The 21,688-nt window shown below is 39.7% G+C and overlaps 1 protein-coding gene across 7 annotated transcripts in view; it reads left to right on the forward strand.

Moving 5' to 3' along the window:
- Positions 1-21,688, forward strand: part of LOC126341963 (putative tRNA (cytidine(32)/guanosine(34)-2'-O)-methyltransferase) — a 61,888-nt gene that overhangs the window by 4,265 nt on the left and 35,935 nt on the right. For 6 of the 7 annotated variants that reach the window (XM_050001820.1, XM_050001818.1, XM_050001819.1 and 3 more), the window contains exons 2-3: positions 8,869-8,992; positions 17,442-17,511. In XM_050001820.1, the coding sequence (XP_049857777.1) occupies positions 8,872-8,992; positions 17,442-17,511 (191 nt within the window). In that variant the 5' untranslated portion in view covers positions 8,869-8,871. Of the gene's footprint in view, positions 1-2,195; positions 2,221-8,868; positions 8,993-17,441; positions 17,512-21,688 lie in introns of those variants that run through there. The other variant, XM_050001821.1, reaches the window with a different exon arrangement.

Here is a 21,688-nt window from a genome sequence, read left to right on the forward strand (position 1 = left end):
ACCCAAGGATGTTGTGTGTGACGTCATGACGGCGCGGAGTTTGGTTTGTGAGTGTGGCGTGTTTGTAGATGTCGTGTTGTAGTTTGTTGTGCTCTCTGGTGGTATGTTCAGGGTTTTCGTTTGTGTGGTGGAATGGGCTGTTTGCTTTTGCTCATTATCCAGAATTGTTAGTGTCGGCTGTTTGTAGTGGAATTCGTTTCAGTGAGTTAACGATTTTGTGTGAAGGTTAATTTAGTGTTGTTGGCTGTACATCGTGTGGTAATTTTAGTAAAATTAATAGGTTGTTGTTTTTGTTCAGGAATGGATATGGCGGATAAAATTAACAGTGCACAGGTCAAGGGAAGTGTTCGATCCCAATGTGTGGCTGTGTATGTTAGTATTGAGAGATGTTTTTGAGCTATATAGGGCAAGGGAAGTTTTTGATCCTAATTTATGGGATCGGGACCTGCTGTTGAGCTATATAGGTCAAGAGAAGTGTCCTATTCCAGATGATATTGTTTAGTGATATTTAGGGAGTTTTGTGATGTCGGTTTTTTCGTCGTTTTGTGTGTGGGTGGGTTTTTCAATTTGTTTATATTTAGTTTGTCCCCTGCCCAAAAACACCCCATTTACCGCGCTTCTTCCATTAGTGTCATTAGGCTTTTTGTGGAAAGTGTGTGTTTGTTTTTTGATGTATTTTCGTCCTCATAAAGTGTACGTACCGACTTTATATGCGCCATATTCGAATCGTGGTTTATGATAGTTTCCGCCATATTTGTGACGTCACGGGTCAAAGCAGATTGGCGGGATCGGACGCTTCCGTATTTCCAAGCTGCTGACCAACTCGAAGTCTGAAATCCCAACTGCACATTTTTATAGTTCATGTAGCCATATGCAAGATAGAAATCTCCTTCAGTGAACCATTCAAAACAACTCCTAGCTCATATAACTTACTGGTTAAGTTCTGTACTTTATGATATAGGAGCATTAAAGAATTATTCAGTCCTGTGAGAGGTATCGTTCTTCCTTGGTTACTTCTTTGAAGAGTAGGCTCAAATCTTTTCATTTATGACCTGATTTTCACCTCCTGGGAGTCCTGGACTTCTTGGTTGTTTTCTTCTGTGGTGGTTTGGGCCATAAAAAATCATTCATATGTTGTTTGGATGCTAAGTTCTGCCTGTTGTTTTTAACTTCTGTCCACTCTGGTGCGGCTTCCTCTTCAGTCTTTGTGCATGGTGATATTGTCTTCCGTGCTGATTCCCCGCCATTTGTTCATTCGAGTAGCGGAATATTAACTGTTAAATTTTGGTTTCTTCTATGGTTATTTTCATATATTGTAGTGATACTGTCTTCTGTGTTGCTTCCTTGCCATTTGTTCATTCCATGGTATGCATATTTACTGTTAATTTTTTGGTTTCGTCTTCTGTTATTTTCCCATATAGTAAGCATACAGTTTCGTTGAGTGACTGATCTGCCTGTTGCAAGCAGTTAACAGAGATCAGTGACTATGTGGTGGGCTGAAACATGGCTGAATAATGAAGGTGACAATAGGCTAGTGTCTTTTTGATAGTTTTTGAAGTTTGTAATAAATGTGAAACCAGAATCAGAGCACACAGATACTATATGCACCACATAAATTATGACCAATTCCAACACTTCATATTTGTCATTGTCTTGACTATTATGAAATACATTCTGTGGCTTGAGAAGTTTGGATACAACTCTGTTCATTTCAGGCATGAGATCCAGCAATATTGTAAAGTCTTTGGTTTCAAGATTGATATGGTCTACCTATGTATTTGGGCACTAGATTTTTCAAGACACCTACAAACAATGGGGAAAATGACAAATTGTGGCATCCCAAAGTGTGACATTGAGAAAATGGTGGGTTCCCATGACGTGAAAGGAGAATATGAAACATTAAACAACAGTTCCCAGCAATCTGTTGAAAACTTCATCATTGCAAAATTTCTGAAATCTACAATGTTACTGTGTACATTAACTTTTGATTTGGCAGTGATGTTGTTAACACACTTTAAAGCTCTGACACCCTCATCATCCATTTTCCAGACTGTAAAAGGTGTAGCTACTCTGGCTTGCTGAGCAACTAGATACCAACCTTCAGGTGAGGAAGCTGAAGCAGTTTTACGTTGTCAAACCTAGATAACAATTCAGCAGCCCAGAACAACAAAATTATTCTCTGTTCTTTGGGCCCATACAGAAGTGAAATAAGAGAAATTGGTGAATGTTTATACGTACACTGGGCATACAACACAGATAAAACAGGTTTATCATAAAATCAACAGATATTAGAAATATGTATACATTCTACTAACTCAGTATCACTGATAGTGTGCTTCAGGCCCTTGTGATTCTCAGTGCCTCAAATGTTTTTTTATGTACATGTCCTGTAGCAGCTGATGGCTAGAGTGTGATATTGGACTTCCCGCCTCCCTGAAATGTTGATTTTGATATGTGTTATAGCAATAGTTGGACACACATTGTCTTCATTTACTGTTTCACATTCGCTGTCCATCCTCAACAGGAAGAAGTCTCAGATGCGGGTTAAGAAAATGTCATTAAGAGGGATTATCAAACTTGTGTCAAGGGAAACAAAATACTGTTGTTTCTGTAGATCTGTAGTGATGAGTGGGTTGTTAATGAAGTGAAACGTGTCATAAAAATGGCACTTCATTGTCTAAGCAGCTGCAGAGCACAGTTCAATCATGCCATTTTTAATGTTGGATTTTTGTGAAAATTATTATTTGTAACTTAGCATATGTATTATTTTATTAAACTGTTCAAGCTACAATTGAATTACACATCAGAAATATGCTTTTTTTTGGAATAGATTGAAAAGTCAGCCAACCAGTTGCAAATAAAGGTTTATTATCCCTTGACCACGGTTTTGATATTTGTAAAAATATCTTCTTCAGAAGCATTGGCCTTATTACATCACATGATGCCACAATAGATTAGATGAAGCCAAGCGGCTCTTTTCATAAATGAAATTACTGCTGGGTGGCAGCATTTTGACATGAACAATTGTTAGAAGGTAGTTTTGATGTCACATTTTCCAAGGCACATCGCTATCTTAGACTGAGTGGCCTAACATAAGGAGGAAAAGTGGGTCTTTCATCTTGGAAAAAAGTGAGTCTTTTGTCTCATCCATCTTCTTCCAGGTTTGCTGTTTCTTTTCTTCTCTTAAATACCCTTTAAGGGGATTCTTTTTTTTCGTGACGCTCCCCACTGGCACAAATGCAGGGTCATCTGTAGTATCTTGACACTTCGTTGGAAGATGATTAGTGTGACAGTAGCTGTGTTGCAGTATACTGACACTGCAACCAGGCTGGAAACTGAGAGCATGCAAATCTGACATGATTGTCTACATATATGCACAGATCATGAAAGTAGTTCGGGAAGAAAAGGTGTTTCGATCAACAAAGAAAACTTGTTCCTATTGTCAAAGTTAAAGTATAATTTATGAAGTAAGTGTTTTTTTGGAGAATATCTCAGATCTCTGAGCTTCGTGTCTACATCTTTTTCCTGTAGTTTACGAGGAGTTTATAATGTGTTGAATACATTGCAGTGTGTACCGTTATCATTATTCACCCCCACATAATCATATAGTGGCATTAAATAGAAAGACTTGCCTTGGAGGGTGAATGACCCTAGACAGGGCCTTCTGGCCAATAATGCCATGTGACCATTTCATTTAACACTTTCAGTTTAGGTGAAGCAGTTTCAAGATAGTCTGTGAATTAATTAATCATTTATAAATGAAATAATGGAAAATCCAGGATGGAATGTAACAATATTATGAAAGAAAATTTGCTACCATATAGAGGAGAAGCTGAGGCGCGACTCAGCATCTCTGCTGTATGGTGAGTAGCAACTTTCCTTTGATAATATTGTTTCACTTCTAAATGAAGTATTCAGCAATATTGCTAGTCATAATTTAAACAACCAGAAATACAGGGTAGCCAAAATTCTGTTGTTATTTGAAAATTTAATACTTCACGGAATAATGTAGGCAGGGGAGAGGTAAAAATTGACACAAATGCTTGAAATGGCAAGGGTTTTATTGAAATGAAAACAAAATGCACAAAATGACCAACAGGTTGCACTTTGTAGGATATAAAAGCAATCATTAGCATAAAATTGATGTTTAGCAAAGACAACTGTATGCTCTTCATAATTAATGCCTAACATGTCAGCTGTCATTCATCAACAATTCCTCTAGTCGAGAGACAATGTTGTGAACAGCACTGTACAGCATAATGGTAGGTATGACGAGAAATTGCCAAGAATGTTGTCTTTTAATGTCCCTAATAAGGTCGGAGGATGGCAGTAGACTTGTGACTTCATGTAACCCTACTACCAAAAACCACATGGATTGAGAGCTGGGGGGGGACCTGGGAAGCCAAGCATGATGGAAGTGGCGGCTCATCACATAATCCTCACCAAATGGTGTGCGCAAGATATCTTTCATACATGTAGCATTATGAGGCGGAGCACTGTCCTGCATAAAAGTCATGCCTTTCAACAGATGTTTATCAGCCAGGCAAGGTATGATGCAGTTTAGTAATATAGTGACATACATTGAACCAATCCAATGACATTTTATAAGCATTTCTTAATCAGTGTCACTAAACTGTTACTGTCGAGCTCCATCTGTTGGCTGGTTTTTGCACTCATTTTTGGTTTCAATAGATCCTCATGTCATTTCAGGCATGTGTGTCAGGTGTTACCTTTCTATCAAAATTATTCATTTTCAAATTTTTAGGTCACCCTTTATATTGAATGTTTTAATTATTTTTACAAGAGGGTGGATGTTATTACGAGCAACGGTTCAGGATTGAATATACTAGTACATATCTATTTGGGGATTGAATGCTACTCATCACATAAAGGAGACATTGAGCATCAGAATATAGAAAACAATGTTTACTGGAAAACAGAGAGAGAGAAAATGTATGTCTAGATCACTATTCAGAGAAAGCAATGCACACCACACAGTTATATAAAAATGATGCTCTCTCTCTCTCTCTCTCTCTCTCTCTCTCTCTCTCTCTCTCTCTCTCTCTGTGTGTGTGTGTGTGTGTGTGTGTGTGTGTGTGTGTGTGTGTGTGTGTGAGGGAGAGAGAGAGGGGGGGGGGGAGATAGAGAGAGAGAGAGAGATTTGGGGGGGGGGGGGGGAGTTACCCTAGTCTCATGTCTATATTTATTAATTGAAATGAATACAATAGAGGGAAACATTCCACGTGGGAAAAATATATCTAAAAACAAAGATGATGTGACTTACCAAACGAAAGTGCTGGCAGATCGATAGACACACAAACAAACACAAACATACACACAAAATTCGAGCTTTCGCAACCCACGGTTGCTTCATCAGGAAAGAGGGAAAGACAAAAGGATGTATGTTTTAAGGGAGAGGGTAAGGAGTCATTCCAGGCCTGGGAGCGGAAAGACTTACCTTAGGGGGAAAAAGGGACAGGTATACACTTGCACACACACACATATCCATCCGCACATATACAGACACAAGCAGACATATGTAAAGGCAAAGAGTTTGGGCAGAGATGTCAGTCGAGGCGGAAGTGCAGAGGCAAAGATGATGTTGAATGACAGGTGAGGTATGAGTGGCGCAACTTGAAATTAGCAGAGATTGAGGCCTGGTGGATAACGGGAAGAGAGGATATATTGAAGGGCAAGTTCCCATCTCCAGAGTTCGTATAGGTTGGTGTTAGTGGGAAGTGACCAGATAACGCGGACGGTGTAACACTGTGCCAAGATGTGCTGGCCGTGCACCGAGGCATGTTTAGCCACAGGGTGATCCTCATTACCAACAAACACTGTCTGCCTGTGTCAATTCATGCGAATGGACAGTTTGTTGCTGGTCAGTCCCACATAGAAAGCGTCACAATGTAGGCAGGTCAGTTGGTAAATCACGTGGGTGCTTTCACATGTGGCCTACACTCGTACTCTCTGCTGGAAATATCACTTTGCCACGAAGAAAAATGATCCTCATCCTACTCCTAATGTACCAACTCCCCAAGACACTATCCAAATTGAACCCTGCCTGGAACAGTTCCGTCCTCCGTCACAGCGGGACCCACCTCCTCTTCCTCAAAATCACCCACTCCAAACCTTCCAGGAATTTCTGACTTCCAGCCCTGCCTCTCAATCCTTCTTAAAAAAAACCTTAATCCTTCTCCCAGCATCACCACTGCTGAAGCCCAGGCTATCTGTGATCTGAAGGCTGACCGATCCATCGTCATTCTTCCGGTGGACAGGGGTTCCACGACCGTGGTGCTTGATCGTCGGGAGTATGTGGCTGAGGGACTGCGTCAGCTTTCAGACAACACCACATACAAAGTTTGCCAAGGTAATCCCATTCCTGATGTCCAGGCAGAGCTTCAAGGAATCCTCAGAACCTTAGGCCCCCTACAAAACCTTTCACCTGACTCCATCAACCTCCTAACCCCACCGACACCCCGCACCCCTACATTCTTCCTAAAATTCACAAACCCAATCATCCCGGCCGCCCCATTGTAGCTGGTTACCAAGCCCCCACAGAACGTATCTCTGGCTACGTAGATCAACACCTTCAACCCATTACATGCAGTCTCCCATCCTTCATCAAAGACACCAACCACTTTCTCGAACGCCTGGAATCCTTACCCAGTCTGTTACCCCCGGAAACCATCCTTGTAACCATTGATGCCACTTCCCTATACACAAATACCCCACACGTCCAGGGTCTCGCTGCAATGGACCACTTCCTTTCACGCCGATCACCTGCCACCCTACCTAAAACCTCTTTCCTCATTACCTTAGCCAGCTTCATCCTGACCCACAACTTCTTCACTTTTGAAGGCCAGACATACCAACAATTAAAGGGAACAGCCAGGGGTACCAGGATGGCCCCCTCGTATGTCAACCTATTTATAGGTCACTTAGAGGAAGCCTTCTTGGTTACCCAAGCCTGCCAACCCAAAGTTTGGTACAGATTTATTGATGACCTCTCATGATCTGGACTCACAATGAAGAAGAACTCCAGAATTTCCTCTCCAACTTCAACTCCTTTGGTTCCATCAGATTCACCTGGTCCTACTCCAAATCCCATGCCACTTTCCTTGACGTTGACCTCCATCTGTCCAATGGCCAGCTTCACACATCCATCCACATCAAACCCACCAACAAGCAACAGTACCTCCATTATGACAGCTGCCACCCATTCCATATCAAACGGTCCCTTCCCTACAGCCTAGGCCTTCGTGCCAAACGAGTCTTCTCCAGCCCTGAATCCCTGAACCATTACACCAACAAGCTGAAAACAGCTTTCGCATCCCGCAACTACCCTCCCGACCTAGTACAGAAGCAAATAACCAGAGCCACTTCCTCATCCCCTCAAAACCAAAACCTCTCACAGAAGAACCCCAAAAGTGCGCCACTTGTGACAGGATACTTCCCGGGACTGGATCAGACTCTGAATGTGGCTCTCCAGCAGGGATACGACTTCCTCAAATCCTGTCCCGAAATGAGATCCATCCTTCATGAAATCCTCCCCACTCCACCAAGAGTGTCTTTCCGCCGTCCACCTAACCTTCGTAACCTCTTGGTTCATCCCTATGAAATCCTCAAACCACCTTCTCTACCCTCTGGCTCCTACCCTTGTAACCGTCCCCGGTGTAAAACCTGTCCCATGCACCCTCCCACCACCACCTACTCCAGTCCTGTAACCTGGAAGGTGTACACGATCAAAAGCAGAGCCACATGTGGAAGCACCCACGTGATTTACCAACTGACCTGCTTACACTGTGACGCTTTCTATGTGGGAATGACCAGCAACAAACTGTCCATTCGCATGAATTGACACAGGCAACAGTGTTTGTCGGTAAGATGATCACCCTGTAGCTAAACATGCCTTGGTGCACGGCCAGCACATCTTGGCACAGTGTTACACCGTCCGCATTATCTGGATACTTCCCACTAACACCAACCTATCCGAACTCTGGAGATGGGAACTTGCTCTTCAATATATCCTCTCTTCCCGTTATCCACCAGGCCTCAATCTCCGCTAATTTCAAGTTGCACCACTCATACCTCACCTGTCATTCAACATCATCTTTGCCTCTGCACTTCCGCCTCGACTGACAACTCTGCCCAAACTCTTTGCCTTTAAATACGTCTGCTTGTGTCTGTATATGTGTAGATAGATATGTGTGTGTGTGCGCGAGTATATACCTGTCCCTTTTTTCCCCCCTAAGGTAAGTCTTTCCGCTCCCGGGATTGGAATGACTCCTTACCCTCTCCCTTAAAACCCACATCCTTTCATCTTTCCCTCTCCTTCCCTCTTTCCTGACGAAGCAACCGTGGGTTGTGAAAGCTTGAATTTTGTGTGTATGTTTGTGTTTGTTTGTGTGTCTATCGAATTGCCAGCGCTTTCGTTTGGTAAGTCACATCATCTTTGTTTTTATTAATTGAAAGGTTTAATCGATTTGAATTAGACCAGACTGGCATCAGTGCATAGACAGACACATGCTGGAGTGCAAGGCAGTCATGAGCTCATGACTTGTAGGTACCATAGGTTGTTAGACCATTATTTATTTAGTTTTTCTTCCTTTGCTGATGAAGCTTGTGTTACACTAGGTATTGTAAATATTGTTACTTGTTCATGTACAGGGAGCTGCTGCTGTTTATTCTAAGAATTAACACATGCTCTGAGGAGACCTCTATTAAGGATAGATTGCCTCTTTTGTGACGACATAATTTCTTCGTTCCTTAAAATTATAACATCAACAGCTGCTTCCAACAAGAAAGCTTTTTCTATCTCACTCATATTCATGTAGTAATTTTTTTCTTGTATTGGTATTGTTTCAGAAAATGGGGAAAACAACAAAAGACAAGAGAGATATTTACTACCGCATGGCAAAAACTGAAGGGTGGAGAGCAAGGAGTGCTTTTAAACTGATACAAATTGATGAAGAATATAATATACTTTCAGGTAACTAATCATGTTGTTTTCTTATTTTGATGTATAACATTAAACCCAGTCCTTAGTGACATCCTCCCCTACGTCACCCTTTCCATGTCCTAGTAATTTTAACATCCTACTGTCCTTTAAAATGACAATAGAGAAACCCTTCGCAGATTACAAGCTATACTGTGAAAAAATCACCACTACTTGCTTTGCAGAGGAAACACAAAGATATGGGTAAGGCTATAAACAAGATACTCAGTACTATAGCCAAGTTTTCAAACGTTTTTTTTTTTTTTTTTTGTTCATCACTGTTCCTTAGATACTAGCAAGAAAGAGAATGTTGAGGAGTGTGGAAAAAATGAGGTTGTGTTTTAATAAAGAGAAATAGCGGTTAGAAATTTCATTAACAATTAATTAGCATATTGATCCCTTTTTTGGCAGAAGTTAACAGTGTAAAATTAATAGAAGAACTGCTACTTTTTTAAAAGCTTCTGCTTCATTGCTTTGGAGTGGAGTGGAGTGGAGGGTCTTAACGGAAGGCTCCGTCAATTCTGTGACGGTCATGGCTGCAGATTTCTGGACTTGCATTATGGAGCAGAGAATTGTAGGAATACCCTCAATGGGTGAGGGTAGCACTATGCAAAGGAAGCAGCTATTAGAGTAACAGAATACTTATGGAGTACATATGATTTTTTTAATTTTAGGCTAGGTAGCAGTTTGAAGTCCTCTGATGAACACTCGCCAGTCAATATGCAGAAAGCAAAATCAGATCACTTACTTCCTGAACTTACTGTCTTTCAGGAAAATTGTCATGCTCAAATTATTCTTGAAACCGAGAGCTGGATGAAAACCAAAATAGAAAACTCCGAAGTATTCTGTGAACTATGGGACATACTTATATAAAGAAGAGCGATTAGATGCTGTAGGAGGATGAGTGTTCATTGCTATCGACAAAAGTATTGTGTCTATTGAGGTTGTATTTGAGTCTGGCTGTAATGTTATCTGGACACTAGTAACAGATATGTTAAATGCTATAAGATTCCAGATAGCTTCTTACTTCTGTAGAGAAAATATGGAGAAAGGAGGAGTTGTCATGTTTGTCAGAAACTGTTTTGATTTCAGGAATATTGATATTAATAAATTTTGACCAGAGCAGCACTTAGAAGGTTGTGCAACAGAAGTAGTATTTCATAGTAAGTCCTTTTTAATAGTAGGTATATACAGATCACCTTCAGAAAATTTTAACCTCTTCATAAAAAATCTGGGAGCTCTGTTATTCCATCTCATGGTAAAGAAAAGGAAGTAGTGGTTGCTGGTGAATTTAATGTGAATTTATTTAAAAGCTCTGTCAGTGGACAATTCACTTTAAGTGAAAGTAGGATAGATGGTGACCTGTGGTGTCTCTGCTGAAAGAGCACAATGCTGATACACAAACACCATTCGTCATACATTTTTGACCATTGGAGCTTTGCTGCAGACGACCCCTGTGTGTTCACATGTTGACCCAACAATGTCTTCAATTATGACTGCAGTGGGCACAGGACCATAAACATTCGAGTGTCAATCAATGGAAACATGTTGGCTCTTCAAGTGAAACACATTTTTGCTACACTAGGTTGATGGTCGTCTCCACAAGTGTCATCATCTTTCAGCAGTATAATTGACCATTTCATGGAGCCTGAACCATGCTACAGTGGTTTGAGGAGCATTATAGTGAACTCACATTGACGTCTCAGCAATCAACTTTGCCTGAAGTGAATTCTGTGGAACCCATCTAGGTCACTATTGGGACTGAGTGTACAAATGAGTGGCCTGTTATTTATGTGAATTACACGACCTGTGTGTAGACATCTAATGCCATATTCCTTCACAAACCTACCAACAAACTGTTGGGTCCCTGGTACACAGAATCAGTGATGTAATTCATTCTAAAGGTGAACAAAAACAAGCTGTTCTGGCTCATCAGTGTATAAATATATATTTCACATTTTTCTGACAGACAGTTATTGTTACAGGCAATGTCAGATTGCTGGGTTTGGATCCAGAAAAGCCAGCCGGTGTGGACGAGCGGTTCTAAGCACTACAGTCTCGAACCAGGCGACCACTACGGTCGCAGGTTCGAATCCTGCCTCGGGCATGGATGTGTGTGATGTCCGTAGGTTAGTTAGATTTAAGTAGTTCTAAGTTGTAGGGGACTGATAACCTCAGAAGTTAAGTCTCATAGTGCTCAGAGCCATTTGAACCATTTTTTTGATCCAGAAAAGTTGCACAACAGACTCCTGTGTGATGCTCAGTTTGAAGAGAGAGCATTCATGAACAGCAGGAAACAACGGCGTACACATACAACAGTTCCACTAAAATTTACATCTGATACTGACTCTTCAGTAGTATTTGAAGGGTCTAGTGATAAGATTTATATGCCATCACCTAAACTGAAAGTGAGCACAGCAAGAAGAACATATAGTGCTGTTAGTCACCTTCTGGAAGAAACTAATGTAACACCTCAGAAGGGTAAAGCATTTCCAGATCTGTAAGAAATCACAAAAATACATGCGAGACAAGTTAAAAGAAAACTCTGTATGGAGCACCAGGATGATACTCCAAGGAAGCAAAAACTGATACAGAAAATTCATACTAAGAACAGATCTTTAAAAAACAAATCTTTCCACTTGTCAGAAATTAAGGATAGACAGTTGCACTGAAGAAGCTCAAATAATAATGCCCATATGTTCAACTGTTTCTGTTTCCTGCATATTAGTCCAGGGCACTGGCTGAAATGCAGTGCAAGAGCAAAAATCATCAGTGGTCTTCAGTGGAGAAAAATCTCTGTCTAATGTCATTTTACAAATCTCCAGAAGCATATAAAATTTTGCGAAAATTGGGTATTGTACGAGGGTTGGAACTTTAATAGTGGCAACTATTTATTTACAGCTCGTACAAAATAGATTCATGATTCAAAGTTTACTGACCTTCAAAGTACTCACAAACATTGTGTATAACCCGTTGCCGGCGATGTGGAAGTTGTAGGATACTCTTGGCAGTGCCAGTTGTGTTGACAGTTTGAGTGGCGTGATCTATTTCCCAATGAATTTGTAGCAATTCTGAAGCGAATGCTGTGAAGTGTTTCCTTCAGATTAGAAATTGAGTTGAACTTACAAGGGCTTAAGTCAGGGGAGTACAATAGGTGGTATAACACTTAGCAGCCCCATCAGTAAAACAAATCAGTAACAGCTTGCACTGTACATGCTTGGGCACTGTCCTGCAAAATGATGGTCAGATCTTGCAGAAAGTCTCATAACTTCTGTCTCTATGCTGTTCATTTTTGGAACCCAACCTACGACCAGCTTAGAGACAAAAGTGATGACACTTTCTGCAGGACCTGACCACCATTTTGCAGGGCAATGCTCAAGCATGTACAGTGCTAGCGGTTACTGATTTGTTTGACTGATGGGACTGCTGAGTGCTGTACCACCTACTGCACTTCCCTGACTTAAGCCCTTGTAAGTTCAACTCAATTTCTAAACTGAAGGAAACACTTCACGGCATTCGCTTCAGAACTGCTACAAATTTGTTGGACAACAGACCACGGTACTCAAACTGTCAACACAAGTGTCACTGTCCTATGACTTCCAAATCACTGACAACAGGTTATACACAATGTTGGTGACTACTTAGAGGGTCAGTAAAACTTTGAAACACATATCTATTTTGTACGAGCTGTAAATAAGTAGTTTCCACTATTCAAGTTCCAGACCTCGTATTTGTGGTCTGCCACTGCAGTGTTTGTAACCAGTACCAGCGGCCGGGCAAAGCAAGCACACCACCATCGTTTGCAGTCAGCATCCCAGCTGGCAAATACAAATTCTTCAGGCCCCTGCCTGCAAGGCCTCCTCCACTTGCATCTCCACAAATGTTCTTGAGGCAGACCAGCTCTGTGCCATTGTGCATTCGCTTTTCAGTTATGTACTTGGATGGTTAATAGTGGTGTTAATGTTTCTCTAATCATGTCATCATTCAGTGTGTAGTTATTACCTGATGAAATTTTGTTTGTGTAATGGTTGTTAGTAAAGATTTCAGATAACAGCAGTTTTATCTGGGCTATCTACAATTAGACAGTGGATTGGTGACACAAAGTTTCTACCAGGCTTTAACAAAAACCTTTTTAGTCAACTTAGCAAGCAGCCCGAGGCACAGACCACTTGAGAAAGGGCATCTGTAGTGTCTTTTGATGAGATGTCAATAATGTCCCAACTGGAATACACGAAAGATATGAATACGGGATTTTGATGATAGGAGAAGGAAACCACCTCCTGCAAAGTATGCACTTGTTTTTGTGGTTATAGGTATCTAAAGTAACTGGAAACTGCCAGTTTCATACTTTTTGTCTAATTCAGGAGAAAACTGTGGGTTTGTTGGGGCTCTTACAGGAGCTAATTAATCTACTGGAAAAATTCAAAGTAGGAATCAAAATCTGTCATTTGCAATGAAGGAGCTAGTAATCGTTATAGGAGCAAATTATTTTACTGGAAAATGCAAAGTAGGAATCAAAATTGGTCATTTGTGATGAAGGAGCTAGTAATCTAAGCATGCTCAAGCATTTACAGGTTATGCCAGAAAGACCTTATGTCAGTTTAACGGACAGCTAGTGTTTGCTGTTTATAATGTTCCATATTTATTCAAAAGCATAAAAAATAATCTGCTTTGTGGTAACTTCACTTCCAACAATGCTGTTGTTTCATTTGGAGATATTAGGCTGACATACGATATTTAAAAAAAAATAAAAAAAATTGGGATATATAAAAACTCACTGACAGTCATTTACAACCTGATTTATTCCCCAAAATGAATGTGAAAATGACAGTTTAGTTCCCCCACTACTCTGTTGTGCAGCTGTCAGAACATGTATAGAAACAATGTCATGCACAGTGATACAGCTGAAAACTTAGTATTTTATGTAATTTAATAACAATGTGTTTGAAGTTTTTAATAGCAAGATGGCATTTTCCTCTAATTCATATAGATTTGCTATATCAGAACAAAGCCCAAAAGTAATGGCAGCAATAGAAAGAGCAAAAGAAGTTGTAGGTACTGTACATAAAATTGATAAGACAGGTAAACTGACACCATCATGTATTACAGGATTGTTACAGCCCATTAATGGTATTGCCCAGTTTTCTGTAGAAGAACAAACTGTCAGCATTATGTTTTTACTGACTAGCAGGTTAAATGAGGATGGCCTAGAGAATTTATTTTCAATGCTACATTAGAAAGGTGGCCACAACTGGAATGCAACTGCAAGAACACTAAGGTGCTTGTTCAAACCAGCTTCGTGAATTCACTAATGAAACCTGAGCTTTAAAGTGTGAGAATAACACTGATAAGATGCTGTTACTGAGCAATATTGAGTTGGAAAATGCGAGTTATGAATCTCAGTAGTTGACGGGTTCTGAAAACATGGAAATCCCTTATACACATAGTTGCTCTGCAGATGGACAAGACACTAGCATTGAAGGTGAAGAATATCTGGTTTCCTCTCAGAAAGGCCTTTCTTCTGAACGATGTTCAGCAGTGCATTTTGCTGGCTGCTTAGCACATAAATATGCCCTCAGTTACAATTGTTGGAGACATAGGGAGACACTTGTGGGGATGAGCTTCAAGAGAAGAGAGAGTTATTTATTCTCCATAAAAGGTACTTAACTGGTAATTTGTGTGATTTTTCAGCTGGCTTCAGAGCTCTAACTTTTGAGTGAAGTAACATTGAGACTTTTTAAAACTCATATGTGTCCTGTTCTGTAAGGTTTATTTATAACAGAAACGTAAAGTTTAAGATCCTTAACTACATGAAATCTGCAACTGAATAATTTCACTGGCTGGATGTTGAAGAATATGAAAACAGACTTTTTATTTTAAATCATCTTCCCAAATGCAATTTATATTATAGTTGCAGAACTACATTCAAAGACATGTTTCATAAAACTTTATTCAAACTTATATAAGGAGGTAACTGTTAATTTTTTTCTTTTTTTTGAAGATAGATGAAGTTGTTCAGTATACAGATGAAATGACATTCATTTACAAATAAAGTAATCAGATGAAAATGTGGGTGTGGTTGTGAATGGTTACAGAAATATTTGCAAAAGAAGTTCAAACTCTTTCTGAGTCTTATTTAGTGTCTCAATGTTAAAAATATATTGTCATTATAATTCAGCTATGCCTTATACATCCACTATACAAAGTAGAGGATTTTGTCCATAGTATCAAGACATGACACCCAATGGTACCTTGGTAGTGTTTACTTTGCTCAAATCATTTACTTGATTAGCAGTTACAATGAGCCTTCTACACCTACTATTCACCAGTTAAATTTTTATTTGACACATTAAGATCAGTGAGTTTTGTTGTACATGTTCATTTTAACATCAGGTGAGAACAGTAAGATGGGAGGGGGAAATAAAAAGAGCAGAACAGCAGTGGGTGCCTGTATAGCTGGGCCATCCACAGTTGTGTGGCACTGCTACTGACAGGTGATTTCTTGTATTCGGATAAATTTATTTTAACGGTTGCTAGTGTCTAATAAGGGGAAATGGGCAGGTATTGGCAAGGGGTGAACAACTATAAAGAACAAAGCCGAAAACAAATTACTGAGACAGCTGTAATCGAATTTTCTATAGGGCTTAGAACTCAAAACCAGCAGGCTTCAGACATTTATTACAGTTGCATTGGTACAATATGTGTTAATCATTTGTCAGTAAACTAACTGATTAAATTCAAATAAGTTGAAAATAATTTGATAGCTTTCTAGTGTTGTATCTGTATGTGGAGCCTTTTTTACCCCATAATCCATATCAAATGAGCTGCAGAACAGAGAGCGTGACGGGTGACGTATGTGTAAACTACGCAACCGCATAAAGCAACATTTTCTCAGAAATCTTTTATTGCAATATGGCCTCCATTCAAACACTAAATCATGAGAAGTGTTTATGAGCATTACTTTTCATTCATGTCATTTATGTTTTCTGCATATAATTGTAAGAAGTATCCCAGAAGTATAAATAAATTTCATTTGTAGAATTATGGGAGCTAATATGTGACCTTCAGCTTCAGTCAACTGTGGTGTGAATTTCACTTGGTTATGTAGCGCTCCAGCCTTCTGCTAACTGACAACAAATGTGTCCGGTGATCTGGGGCTCAGAAACTTCAGCAAAGAAACAGTGTTGGTGATTCCATGTGCTGTACAGGGGCATCTGTCTGCTGTGTCTTCCGCATTTAGTAGAGGTTTTCTATATGCTTCTCAGAGATTAATCTTTAAATTTTACTTTTCTGAGTTTCAAATGTTTCTATACACCACATCTATTTCTCCTACAATTGTATGTTTCCAACTAAAGTATCTTTATGTATTTATGGCATTCATTTTTATTTAACCTTTTTTCACTTCCTGTTAATTTCATTCCTAAGTAACCTATCTGCTCTCTTCCTACCTCATTTTTAGAACTGTTATTTTTTTCCTTTCATACATAAACATGAGCAATTCCTGAGACATCTGTGGTGTCTTCCCCTCTCTTTCCCTGTACTTCTTGAAGCTTTTACTTTGGCAGCTCATCACTGTCTTGAAGAGTTTACACTTCATCTCTTTCTGTCTTAATTTTCAGTTTTAAAACATTTATGTAGGCCCTACTCCTTTTCGGGTATACTCTTGAATTTCAGCCTGCTGCTCCTCCCTACTACTAATACAAAAGATGATGATGTAACTTTAAGGGCACCATGGAAAAAAAGTACTTGAAGTACATTTTTTCATTTCTTATATGTGTCTAAGTGAAACTGACATGTTACCAGCAGAAAGGGGTTCTGGGTACTACTTGCCCTGATTTAGACTTAATCTGAGTTTTGTTATTCATTGTTTATATCTAAAGAGCCAGAACATTTTCAGTACATAGACATGTATTGTATAAATAATGGTGCTGTAGGGTCTGTCCAGAATTCTGTGATACAACTGGTAGCTCTGAACAAGAGAGGTATCATCCAGAGTGACTGCTCCAAAATTGTGGTGTGGCCTGCCAATTCTGTCAACTAAATTACCACATACAATCCAATTAGCATCCAAATCAGTCCACGAAACAAAAATAGCCCAAACACACAAATCGAACATTTATTATATTCCTCATTTACTATGTTTCTTTCAAACTGTGTTGAATTGAGGTGCAGTTTAATTTTAATGATGGGTGCTGTTTATCCAAAATGCCACTCAAACTTTGTGCCACTGTACTGTGTACCTCACTAACAAAACCATACTTCTGTGATACTCTGCAATTAGATATGGAGGGGCCAAATTATTTATGTTGAATTTAAGATCTATATTATGTGAGCAAATATCCAAAATTGGTTTGTTGATCTCTGTCATAAAGTGCACCACATTGGTCGCAACGCAAAGTAACTTCCTATGACTTTTCTATAAATATGATGTTTTCTGTTGCAGGTGTACAAAGAGTTGTTGACCTTTGTGCAGCCCCAGGTAGCTGGAGTCAGGTTTTGTCCCAGAAATTAAGGTATTACTTCGTTTCAGTTTGTTTTGTCATTTTACGATAGTGGTTCATAGTGTGGGTTCCTGTTGTCATGTCTAGTTCATGAATCACGGGCAACGTATGAGTGGCCAATTAAGGGGTCCTGACAGTCAGGATACCAGTTACTTTGGAATAAGGCTGGGCATCTTGGACATATTCTGAGTCGTGGTCACCTTTGTGCTCAGATGGCAAAGACTACCAAATCCATCGGTTTGCCCCTCAACCATTAGGGGTAAAACTCAATGGGACCTGGGGCAAGTAAGGCTAGCAACCTGATTCCCTGGTACTTTAAATATGATGCTGGCAACAATCAGAGCAAAATGCCTTGGACCTTTGGAGGTGACGGAGTCCCACCTCTAATTGACAAACCAGGGACTCCTAAGATACGACTCGGCAAACGATAGACGATAATGAGATGGGGAGCTATTAATATCAGTGGGGGCTACTCTGGGAAGAAGGTAGAGCCGGCAGAGGCTGCAAGTAAGATGGGGTTGGACATTTTAGCTGTTAGTGACATTCAGGTAAGGGGTGAGAAAGAAGAGGAAATGGGGGAATACAAGGTGTACCTGTCAGGAGTCAAAGCAGGAATAGCACAATGGGATGTAGGGCTTTACATCCAGAAAGAAATGGAACCCAGCTTAGTTGCAATAAGGTATGTAAATGAACGACTGATGTGGATAGATTTGACAGTGTCTAGCAAGAAAATTAGGATTGTGTCAGTATATTCACATTGTGAAGGGACAGATCAAGATAAGATGGATAGTTTTTATGACGCACTCAGTGATGTAGTTGTTAGAGTAAAGGAAGAGGACAGTGTTCTGCCCATGGGTGATTTTAATGCCAGGACTGGAAATCGAACAGAAGGGTATGAAAAGGTTATGGGTAAATTTGGAGAGGATATGGAGGCCAACAGGAACGGGAAACAACTCTTGGATTTTTGTGCCAGTATGGGCTTAGTAATCACAAACTCCTTTTTTTAAACATAAGAACATTCACAGGTATACTTGGGAAGGCAGGGGAACCAGATCTGTCATTGACTATATAATAACAGATCAGATATTCAGGAAGGCTGTGAGGGACACACGTGTATTCAGGGGATTCTTTGATGACACTGATCACTATTTAATCTGCAGTGAAATTGGTATTGTGAGGCCGAAAGTGCAGGAGGTCAGATCCATATGTAGGAGGATAAGAGTGGAGAAACTCAGGATAAGGAAATCAGGCACAAGTACATAACAGTGATCTCAGAAAGGTACCAGTTAGTTGAATGTAGTCAATTACAGTCATTGGAAAAGGAATGGACAAAGTACAGGGACACAGTACTAGAAGTGGCTAAAGAATGTCTTGGAACAGTATTGTGTAAAGGTAGGATGAAGCAAACAACTTGGTGGAATGACACAGTCAAGGCAGCCTGTAAAAGGAAAAAGAAGGCGTATCAAAAATGGCTACATACTAGAACCCAGGTAGACAGAGAAAGTTATGTTGAAGGAAGAAGCAAAGCCAAACAGATAATTGCAGCATCCAAGAAGAAATATTGGGAAGACTTTGGAAACAGGTTGGAGACTTTGGGTCAAGCTGCTGGAAAACCATTCTGGAGTGTAATTAGCAGTCTTCGAAATGGAAGTAAGAAGAAAATGACAAGTATTTAGGACAGGTCAGGAAAACTGCTGGTGAATCCTGTTGATGCCTTGGGCAGATGGAGGGACTATCTTGAAGAGTTGCTCAATGTAGGTGAAAATACGATCAGTAATGTTTCAGATTTCGATGTACAATGGGATAGGAATGATGATGGAAATAGGATCACATTTGAGGAAGCGGAGAAAATGGTCAATAGATTGCAGTGCAATAAAGTGGGTGGGGTGGATGAAATTAAGTCAGAACTCATCAAATACAGTGGAATGTCAGGTCTTAAATGGCCACACAGGATAATTGAAATGGCGTGGTAGTCAGGACAGGTTCCATCAGACTGGACGAAAGCAGTAATCACACCAATCTTTAAACATAGAAACAGAAAAGATTGTAACAACTACAGAGATATCTTTTTAATCAGTGTTGTGGGTAAAATCTTCTCAGGTATTGTTGAAAGGAAAGTGTGAGTATTGGCTGAGGACAAATTGGATGAAAATCAGTTTGGGTTTAGCCTCTTAGAGGTTGTCAGGACCAGATCTTTAGCTTACGGCAAATAATGGAGAATTCGTGGAACAGGAATTGTATCTATGCTTTATAGATCTAGAAAAGGCTGCAACCTGTCTCCACTGTTGTTCATATTATTTATGGATCATATGTTGAAAACAATAGACTGCCTGGGTGAGATTAAGATATGTGAACACACAATAAGGAGTCTCGCATATGCAGATGACTTAGTTGTGATGGCAGATTCAATTGGAAGTTTGCAAAGTAATATTTCAGAGCTAGATCAGAAATGTAAGGACTATGGTATGAAGATTAGCATCTCCAAAACAAAAGTAATGTCAGTGGGAAAGAGATATAAACTGATTGAGTGCCAAATAGGTGGAACAAAGTTAGAACAGGTGGATGGTTTCAAGTACTTAGGATGCATATTCTCACAGGATGGCAACATAGTGAAAGAACTGGAAGCGAGGTGTAGCAAAGCTAATGCAGTGAGCACTCAGCTACAATCTGCTCTCTTCTGCAAGAAGGAAGTCAGTACCAAGACTAAGTTATCTGTGCACCGTTCAATCTTTCAACCAACTTTGTTGTATGGGAGTGAAAGCTGGGTGGATTCATGTTACCTTATCAATAAGGTTGAGATTACGGATATGAAAGTAGCTAGGGTGATTGCAGATAATAATAGATGGGCACAATGGCAGGAGGGTTTCCACAATGAGGAAATCAAAGAAAAACTGGGAATGAACTCTATACATGTAGCTGTCAGGGCGAACAGGCTTAGATGGTGGGGTCATGTTACACGCATGGGAGAAGCAAGGTTACCCAAGAGACTCATGGGTTTAGCAATAGAGGGTAGGAGGAGTCGGAGTAGACCAAGGAGAAGGTACCTGGATTCGGTTAAGAATGATTTTGAAGTAATAGGCTTAACATCAAAAGAGGCACCAATGTTAGCACTGAATAGGGGATCATGGAGGAATTGAATGCAAACATAAATTATAGTAACAATGAATGGATAGAACAGTTACTACTAACAAGTAAAATATATTCATTTTTGATGAAAGAAATATTGATAGTAGATGAGTTTGGATGATTAAGAAGTACTCTAGTGACTAACAATGATAGTAGAGGAGCATCATAGTTAAATTCCATAGCTTGCTGTATTATGATATAGAACCTTTGGATAGGCAATGTCAGAATGTTCTGTGTGGATTACTGTTCTCTTTGATGTAAATTTGAGCTAAACATTGAATCTCAATACTTTTGTATGCTACTTAACTTTGAAGTGCCACATGATATTAGGTGGAAAGCCATAATTGAAAGTAAAGTAATCTGAATATATGTTACTGTAAAAGTAAGATGATTGGTAAATCCTAGAATTAATTGGTGAAACCTAAGACTGACCATCACGGTGTGGTAAAAGTTTGAAATTTCATACAATGTAGAGATTTCGAACTTTTACTAGGAGACATATACAAAAATACACCAATTTTCAATTGAATAATCTTACTATCGAACAGTTTTCTTTTAGTTCAATATAAAGTGTCTTTGTTACCAAATGTATTTTCATGTTACTGTCTTTGCATTTCCAAATGATGTCTTTGTTAGTGAGCAGTGACTGTGGGTGTTTATTGAGAGAAATGCCGTGATTACTGAGGGAAGGGGAACTGCTTGTCCACACCATTGCAGAACATAACTGAAAAATCAGGATACATTTTGCATGCTTATAAATTTGTGACATCAATACATTACTCCCATAGATTTGTTCTCATTCAGTACCATACATGTCTTTAATTGTGTAGTAAACATTAGGCACGTAGTTAAGTAGTAATTCTGATGTGTTCTATACAGGCTCTGCAGACTGTACGTAGCATCCTGGTCATATACCAACCACACTCTGCTTCCATTCACACACTATGATTAATTTGTAGAGTGGCCACTGCTAAAACATCATATGACTAATATGTTGATGGATTTGTCTGATTAAATGGTCTGTATGTTGACTATTTTTATGTAATGTCTATTCACTTTGTTT

The sequence above is a fragment of the Schistocerca gregaria genome, chromosome 1, assembly GCF_023897955.1.
Source record: "Schistocerca gregaria isolate iqSchGreg1 chromosome 1, iqSchGreg1.2, whole genome shotgun sequence".
NCBI lineage: Eukaryota > Metazoa > Arthropoda > Insecta > Orthoptera > Acrididae > Schistocerca > Schistocerca gregaria.